The sequence below is a fragment of the Haliaeetus leucocephalus genome, unplaced genomic scaffold, assembly GCF_000737465.1.
Source record: "Haliaeetus leucocephalus isolate CR32 unplaced genomic scaffold, Haliaeetus_leucocephalus-4.0 Scaffold274, whole genome shotgun sequence".
Lineage (NCBI taxonomy): Eukaryota > Metazoa > Chordata > Aves > Accipitriformes > Accipitridae > Haliaeetus > Haliaeetus leucocephalus.
In genome coordinates, this window is record NW_010972710.1 from 39,204 (window position 1) to 48,098 (window position 8,895).

At 55.2% G+C, this 8,895-nt stretch overlaps 1 protein-coding gene and 1 long non-coding RNA gene across 6 annotated transcripts in view; both read right to left on the reverse strand.

Annotated features, from left to right (window-relative positions):
• Positions 1-52: 52 nt before the first annotated feature.
• On the reverse strand, positions 53-5,236 carry LOC104833228. Its single transcript, XR_774505.1, has 3 exons — positions 5,107-5,236; positions 4,529-4,649; positions 53-275 (listed from the first exon to the last, which is right to left on the reverse strand). It is a non-coding gene; the product is annotated as an uncharacterized LOC104833228 (long non-coding RNA).
• A 2,720-nt stretch (positions 5,237-7,956) lies between these two features.
• The window catches only part of ELAVL3 (ELAV like neuron-specific RNA binding protein 3), a 6,966-nt gene continuing 6,027 nt past the window's right edge, over positions 7,957-8,895 (reverse strand). For 4 of the 5 annotated variants that reach the window (XM_010569806.1, XM_010569805.1, XM_010569803.1 and 1 more), the window contains exon 8: positions 7,957-8,788. In XM_010569806.1, the coding sequence (XP_010568108.1) occupies positions 8,443-8,788 (346 nt within the window). In that variant the 3' untranslated portion in view covers positions 7,957-8,442. The remainder of the gene's footprint in view (positions 8,789-8,895) is intronic. The other variant, XM_010569804.1, reaches the window with a different exon arrangement.

The following is an 8,895-nucleotide window of genomic DNA, read 5'->3' on the forward strand; positions in this document are numbered from 1 at the left end:
GCCTCTGCCATGATCTGCCTCCCCCCCCGCCCCCGCCATGGCCTTCCCCTGGACCCACCCATTGATTGCTCAAGCAACCCCACCACCAGACCCAGAGCCCTGGGCATGCAAAGCAGTGAGTGTTTATTCATTCACGCATATAAGTCGTCCCAGGAGTGAGTCTTCTCAGGAGCTCTATGCCTATGCACTCCCCTGCCCTGGGACATCTTGGAAACCGTTACTGGAGCAGAGCTCTTCGATCCCGCAGGGAATGGGTCAGGTCCCGGAGCGATGCGCTGCAGGACAGAGGTGAAGGTAGCCACAAGGGAAAGGGCCCAGAACACAAGAGAGGACAAAAGGGACATCCAGCTGGACAGGGGATATAACAAGAGTCAATGGGACAGAGGGTACAACAGAGGGATAATCAGAGAAAGGGAAAGGGAGCAGGACAGCACTGGGGGAAAAAAACAGCTGTGATGAACAGCAGGACAGAGAGACAGAGAAAGAAAAATTACTGAGGAAGAGAGACAGGAAAGAAGGAGAGCCAGCTGGACAGGGGGATATAACAAGAGTCAATGGGTCAGGGAACAGGGCAAAGAGAGAAAGACAGAAAAAATAAGAAAAAAGACAGAGGGGACAGCAAGAGGCAAAAAAAGGGACAGGGATTTGGCCAGAGATAGAGGAAGAACCAGTAGGAACAGAAGAAAAGAGATAAAAAAGGGAGACAGGGAGCAGGACAGAGCTGGAGAAAGCAGCAGTAGGGACAGAGGGGTAGAGAGAAATAAAGACAGAAGAAAGGACAGAGAAACAAAAATAAGGACAGGAAATAGGACAGAGATGGAGGGAAAAAACTGGGATGAGCAGTATGACAGAGGGAGTAAAAAAAAAAATAGGGGCAGGGAGCAGGACAGAGAGATATAGTGAGAAACCATGGGACAGAAAGGACAGTGACAAGATAAAAAGCAAGAGGGAGCAGGACAGAGAAAAGGGGCGGGGGGGGGAAGGACAGAGAAACAAGGAAGGAGGGTCAGAGAGCAGGACACTGGAATAGAACAAGAAAAAGGACGGGGAGCAGGACATACAGAGACAAAGAAAGGGAACAGGACAGGGGGACTGAATAAGAGAGGAGGGTGCAGATCAGGACAAAGAGATGGAGAAGGAGAAAAAACAGTGATGGAGAAAGAAGAAATAGGGACGCAGAGCCCTACAGAGGCATTGAGAAAACAAGTGGGAGACAGGGAGACAGAAAATAGGACAGAGAGAAAAAGACCAGAAAAGGGAGCTGGACTAAGTGAGGGGCGAGGGGGCAGGGGGGGGTTAGAACAGATTATCAGAGAGGGAAACAGAGGGATGGCAACCAGGACAGTGGGACTGAAAGACAGAAAGAAGGGGAGCAGGACAGCAAGGTGGAGTGAGGAAAAAACACAGATGGGAACAGACAGAAGAAAAAGCAAGAAAGAGCTGAATAGGAAGAAGGATAGTGAGATATAGATATAGAAAGAAAAAATAGCAACGGAGAGCAGGGAAGAGGGATAGAGAGAGAAAAACAAGGACAGGAAGAAGGACGGAGGGATAGAGAGAAAAAGAGAGCCATTGGGGGACCAGGACAGTGGGACAGAGACAGAAAGGAACAGGGTGCAGGACACAAGAATACAGAGAAAAACAGATACACAGGGAAGTGGGGAAAAAAAAACAGAAAGAAAGGGGCAGTGAGCAGGACAAAGGGATGGAGAGAAAAAGAGAAGGATGGGGAGCAGAGCAGAAAGCTGGAAAGAAAAGATACTGCTGGGGAGGACAACAGAAGGACAGAGCACAAAAGAGAAGAATGAAAAGCAGGGTAGTGGGATGCAGAAAGAAAAAATAGTCATAGGGAACAGGACAGATGGATAGAGAGGAAAAAAAGGAAGGACAGATGGATTGTCAGAGAAAGAGAGGGACAGGGAGCAGGTCAGAGTGTCAGAAAAAAAGGACAGAGCAGGACAGACGAATAGAGGAAATAATACCGATGGGGAGCAGGACAAAGGGATGGAGATAAAAAGGAGGGGAAGGATGAACAGGGGATAGAGAAAGAGGGGCTAGAGAATAGGACAAAAAGGACAGGGAACAGGACAGGGGGACTGAGAAAAGAAAAGAAGTACGCAGATCAGGACAAAGAGATGGAGAAGAAAGAAACAGCAATGGGCTGCAGGACGGAGACAGAGGAAGAGAAAAATGGGTCGGGAAGCAGGACAGAGGAAGACAGAGAGGAAAAAAGGGACAGCCAGCTGGACAGGGGGATATAGTGAGAAACTATGGAACAGGCAGGAGGACAAAGGCAGAAAAAATACGGAGAGAAAGCAAGACAGAGGGATGAGGAAAAAAAAGGAGGAGGGAGCAGGACAGAGATGGAGAAAGAAGCAATAGGGACAAAAGGATAGAGAAGGAAAAAGACAAACTGGATGAAGGACAGAGGGACAGAAGAAGAGAGTGACAGGACCAGGACAGTGAGGTGGAGAAAGAAAAAAATAGCAATGAGCAACAGGACAGAGAGACAGACCAACAGATGAGGAGCACGACAAGAGGGATAGAGAGAAAGACCAGGACAGGTAATGGGGTGGGGAGACAAGGAGCACAACAGATGGATAGAAAGAAAACAAGAGGGGAGGAGAGCAATACAGCACTGTCATGGAAGAGGGATGGAGCAGGCAGAGCAAGAACAGAGAAAAACAGAGGTACAGGAAGTAGAAGAAACATGGCAGAGAGAGGGAGGGAGGGAGGCGTTGGGAGCGGGGGGGGAGAGAGGGAACAAAATAGCAATGGACAGAAGAGAGGGGCGGATAATTAAACAATATCTCTAAGGAGAGAACAGAGGGACAGAGTGAGAGAAAAGAGGGACAGGGAACGGCATAAACAAAAACAGAAGGAAAGAGCGGGGGAAAGGACAAGACGGGGGTGGAGAGAGAAAGAAACTGGGATAGAGAAAGAGGAACCCAGAGAAGGACAGAGATGGCAAAATAAAAACCAGTGAAGAGTAGCAAGACAGATGGAGCAAGAAAAAAAAATAGGGCCAGGGAGCAATACAGAGAAAATGGAGGAAAGAAAGAGACACAGAGCAGGACAGAGGAAACAAATACTGATGGGGAGCATGACAGAGGAAGAGAGAGAGGAAAAAGGGACAGCCAGCTGGACAGATGGATATAGCAAGAAATGATGGGATGGACAGCGGGACAAAGGCAGGACAGAGATGGACAAAGAAACATTAGTGACAGAAGGACAGAGAAAGAAAAACACAGATGAGAAGGACAGAGGAATAGACAAAAAGAGTGACAGGATCAGAACAGAGAGAGGGAGAAAGAAAATCCAGTGATGAGCAGCAGAACAGAGGGGGGGAGAGGGAAAGAGAAGGGCAGGAGGACAGCCAGACACAGAAAACCAGTGAGGGACAGGGAGTGAGACAATAGGATTCAGAGAACAAAGAGAGGGACAGGGAGCAGGACACTGCGACAGAGAGAATGAGAGTGACGGGGAGAACAACAGTGAGTTGGAGCAAGAGAAAAACAGGGACAGAGAGCAGGATGAAGATGGAGCAATACATAATAGGGACATGGAAAAGGACAGAGCAATAGAGACAAAAAGAGAGGAAGAGGTAGGACAACAGAGGACCAGAAAAAGAAGAGACAAGGGACAGGGAACCACACAGAGGGACAGAGAGAAAAAGAGAGTGACAGGGATGTAAAGAATAGGGACACAGAGCAGCACAGAGGCATAATAAGATGCACAAGGATAACAACAAAGCGACAAAGACAGGGACAGGGAGCAGAAGAGAGGGATGGGGAGCAGGGCAGAGGGACAGAAAGAGAAAAATAAGAAGAGGAAGGAGGACCAAGGAACAGAGAGAGAAACAAAGGTACAGGGAAAAGGATGGAGAGATGGAAAAAACAGTAAAAATAGGGATGAAGTGTCCTGCAGAGAGATGGAGAAATTTTTTAAAAAAATGACAGCGACCACAATGGAGGGAGAAAGAGAGGGACAGGCAGAAGTACAGAGGATAGAGCAATATGGGGATGGGGAGCACAACATAAAGACAGATGGAGAATAAAGAGGACAGGGAACAAGCCAGAGAGATTGAGAAAAACAGGAATGCAGATCAGGACAAAGAGATGGAGAAGGGAAAAGTGGTAATGGGCTGCAGGACAGAAATGGAGGTAGACAAAAAGAGGGACAGGGAGCAAGACACAAGAACAGAAAGGCAAAGAGAGCAATAGGGACCAGGACTGAGGAGCAGAGATGGACAGGGAGCAGGACGCAAGAATAGAGAGAAGAGCAGAGATAGAGGGAAAGAAAAAAAGACAGAGGAAAAGAGAGGCTCAAGAACCCACACAGAGGGACAGGGAGCCAAGCAGACAGATGGACAGGGAAAGAGAGACAGAGGGATGAAGGACAGAGAGAGACGGTGGCAGAGACAAACAGAGAGATGGGCGGGGATCTGGAGGGGTGGCAGATGCAGAGGGGGCAGGGAGACACCAGGACGCAGATGAGTGAGACATGGCCCTAAGGGCCTGGGACTCACGACAGCTCCTGCTTTCAGCACTGCCCACAGAATTTTCCAGTTCTGATGCTCCTTTCTCTGTCTGTTTCTCTCTCTCTCCCCCTTCCTCTTCTGCAGCTCTAGTCACTTGACTGTCCTCCACCTAAGAGAACACAGTAGTACCTTATAGCTCTTGCAATACGAGGCTTCCTAGATGCACAGCCTTGCACGCACACAGGCCCTCCCCATGGCTGTACCATGCTTTTGGATATGCATACAGACCCCGTGGTGCTTGTTGGCGATCTGGTCTGCTGAGGACTACTCAGAGGGACCCTTCCTCACTCAGAAAGGCTGGCTGTCTCTTGTCTGTGGCTGGAGGCACCTTCTAGCTCAATCCCCTTGATTTCATTCTCCAGCTGCTTTACCGTTTTCTAGCCTCTTAAGCTTCATCCACAGCAGCTCCTGTGGATGATCCAAAGCTAGTAAGTGTCCACTGGTCTCTGGTCCAAACAGGGGCAGCCCACACAAACCTGAGGCAGTCAACAACAACCACGGGGAGGAACAGACAACTGAGTCCTCAGCACAGCCTCTGGGAGAGGAAGAAGACAGGCAGCCGTTACCTGTAGGGTCCATCACAGCTCACACCAGCAAAAGCTCCCAGAGATGGCGCTTTCCCCACACGGACGCTCCCAGCACCTGCATTAAGGGGCGATAAAGCGCTTTCAAGGCAGCCGGCTGCTGTCAGCAAGGGGCCGGGCGGCGGGGGGGGGAGGGGTCGTCGCCTGGCGGTGCCCTTGACGGGGGGACAGAGGGTTGGGGCCCCTCTCCTTGCAGCGGGACGAGGCGCAGGAAATCCCCCTCCCCGCCCTCTCCTGCCCGCGTCTGCCGCCCCAGGGAGCGGTCAGGAGCCGCCCCTCACCCGCGGCCGCCGAAAGGTCCCGCCGACTGCCGAGGACGGGAAACGGGCCCGGCCGGCGCCGGCAGCCTCCCGACGTGCCTCGCGGCCCACGTGACCGCCCGGAAGCGCCTCACCCTCCGTTCCGGAAGACTACAGCTCCCGGCGTACCCCGCGCCCCATGTGACCGCCCGGGAGCCCCCGCCGCCCCGGGCCGTCCCCCGGCGGACTGGCATGGTCCCGGCCGCGGTCTCCTGGGCCCCGCTTGGGGGGCCGGGAGGGCAGTGGAGGACGGGTGCTCCCCCACCAGGCCCCTCTCCCCTGGGGTGCCCCCTGCTGCGGGGGAGGGTCACATCCCACGGGGCCACGCACACCTCCTGCCCGACACACACACACACACACGACAATTTCTGATTTTTTTTTTATATTTTATTATTTCTGCCATGAAAAGTACAAAGAGTCGAGTCCGGGGGTGGGGGCCTGCAGCCCGTCCCCTCCGGAGGCCCCGCTCCACCACGGGGGGGGCCCTGTTCACGGTCAGGAGGTTTCTCCCCATGTTGGGTCCCCCCAGACAAATGGTGGGGGGCTGAGGCGGGGGCCCCTGGGGTGCAGCTCTTATTGCTACTGAACCGGGGGTCCCCTCGGCCCACTGATCCTGCTGGGGCTGGGGCTGCCTGGAGGCCTGGGGCGGGAGTCCCCAGGGTGGAGCTGCCCGGGGTGGGGTCAGAGTTTGGAGGGTGGAGGCGGCCCCGGGGGCCTGAGTCCCTTGCCCACCCCCAGGGACGTGCGCACACATAGGCAGGGGGAGTAATAAATATTTACATTAACAATAAGTTAAAACTACAAGAAGCTGCAAACGGGCACGACACGACGCAACGCAAAAAGCAGGACCTGGGAGGGGTGGGGTCCCAGGGTACCCAGGAGGGACAGGGGGTCCCCGGGGCCCCGAGGCTGGGGAAAGCCAGCGAAGAATCGGAAATAAATAGGAACCGAAACCACTGAAAAGCAAGAAATTATCCCGACGGAGAAGAGAAAATAAATAATAATAGCAATAGTAATAATAACAACAACAACAACAAGAACAACAACAACAATAATAATAACAATAATAATAATAATAATAATAATGAGGATGGGGCTGCTATGGGGAAGACAGCCTGTTGGGAGGGTTGGGGGTTTCGGGGGGGGGTCTGCCCTTTTCTTTGGCCACAACACTCAAACTGGCCAAGCAAAAGCACCCACCCCAGCAAGCTGAGGAGGCTGGGGCAAAAAAAAGCCCATTTTGGGGTATTTGGAGAAGGATGGGGACAGGGCAGTGTGGACAAGACACACACACACCCCACACACACCCAGTTTGGGGGTGCCGGAGGCTTGGGGCAGCAGGACCCCCTGGCAGCCTCAACCTGATGACATTTTAGTGCCATCAACCACCACCACCCCCCAAAATGTGCTGTGACCGTGCTTGGGGATTATAACGTCTGGCCCTGCCTCCAAGCAACTGGGGTGGCACATAAAAGATTCTCACACACACCCCCCAGCCCCTGCAACTTCCCTCCAGAGGGGTGGCTTTGGGGGACTTCAGGGGATTTTTTTTTTTTTTTTTTTTTTTCTTCTCTTACAAAAATAGATGGGTTTGTGTCTGTCGCTCTGGAGGAGTCACCGCGTGCTGTGTCGGTCTCTCTCCTCGCTACCGTTAGCGCTACCATTATTGTTATTATTCGTTATTGTTTGTTCTTTCTCCCAAAAAAATTTCCCCCTCCAAAAAAAGAAACAAATTGGAAAAAAAAAAGGAGAGAGAGCAGACACCTCCCCCGGACTCCTGGACCGGAGGGGAGGGGGGCACGGCCCCCGCTTGGCACCAGCCTGGGGACAAAAATGAGCCGAATCGGGTGCTCTGATGGGGGTCCCTCCCCGGGGCAGCAGCCGGAGCCGGGGCTCGAACCCACGTATCCCAGGCGCCGCTCCGGGTGGTCCGGCCACCGCCAGAGCGCGCCGCCGCAGGCGGGCGCCGCGCCGGAGGCGTGGTCTCCCAGCTGGGGGCGGGGTCAAGCCCCAGGACATCGGGGCGGGGGGGCTTAGCTGTAGGGGCGGGCCCTCACGGAACCCGGGGCGGGACTCCCCGCTTTCCCTCCCCCACGATATTCCCGGGAGCAGCTCGGTCCCGGGGGACCCTGTGGTCTCCACAACCCACCCCAGCCTCGCCCCGGTGGGGGCGGGACACCCTAAGGGGGGGGGGAGGGAGGATCCCACTTCTCTCCATTTGGGGGTGCATGACCCCCCAGAGGAGGAAACAAAGGGGGGGGGGGGGTGTTGGTCTGGCACCTGCCCCAGGGAGTGCTGGGGGTCCCAGGGATCCCCAAGGTACCTGGGCTCGCTGGGGGTCGCCGCGGCTTCCGGGTGCTGGGGGAAGGGGCAGGGGCCCCCACCTGCAGGGTCTCCGCAGTGCCCATGGGGGGGGTCCCCCAACATCTCTGGATGCTGGGGGCTCCCCAGGGTCTTTGGGGTGCCCATGGCACTCCTGGAGACTTGGAGGTGACTCCAGTCAGGTGACTCACCTCAGGTGTCTCCCCATACTCCTTCACAATTCCCAGGGTTTTTGGGGTGCCTGGGGGGGTCCCCAGTGTGCCCTGGGGGTTCTCCAGTCTTTCCAGGTTGGTGGGGCAGGAGAATCTTCAGGGATGCTCCCAGCATCTCCATGCCCCCACAGTGTCCAAGAGCTCTGGGGCACCTGGGGGAGTCCTCAGGGTGTCCATGGTGCCTAGGGGAGAGAGATGGGGTATCCATGGTATCCAGGCTGTCCTTCGGGCATCCCCATGGTGTCCTTGGTGCCCATGGAGGAGGTCCCCAAGGTCTCCAAGTGTCTGGGGGAGTTCTCCATGGTCTCCAGGGCAGGGAGGTCCCCACAGTGTCCTTGGTGCCTGGAGGGTGTCCCCAAGGTCTCCAGGTGTCCAGGGGGGTTCTTCATGGTCTCCAGGGTGTCCTTGGTGCTCATGGGGGTCCCCATGGCCTGGTGGTGCCAGGGGACCCGGTCCCGGGGGCTGGGGGGCCAGCAGGGTGTGGCTCAGGCCTTGTGCTGTTTGCTGGTCTTGAAGGAGACCTGGAGCACACGGTCGCCCAGGCGGTAGCCATTGAGGCTGGCGATGGCCATGGCCGCCTCCTCGTAGTTGGTCATGGTGACGAAGCCAAAGCCCTTGCACTTGTTGGTGGCGAAGTCACGGATAACCTTGACGTTGGTGACAGCACCAAAGGGCCCGAAGAGCTGCCAGAGGACACTCTCATCCGCCTCGGGTGCCAGGTTGTAGACGAAGATGCACCAGCCAGTGCCGGGGGCCCCCAGGCCCACCCCGGCCAGCCCTGGCACCGCCTCGATGGCCAGCGGGGAGAACCTGGGCAGCAGTGACAGCGGGCTGGCCTGGGGTCAGGGTGCCTGGACACTGGGTTCACCCCCAGGACACATGGGTCCCCTCCTGCCAGGGTCCCCAGCATGTGCATGGGGCTGAGGGTGCAGAGCTGG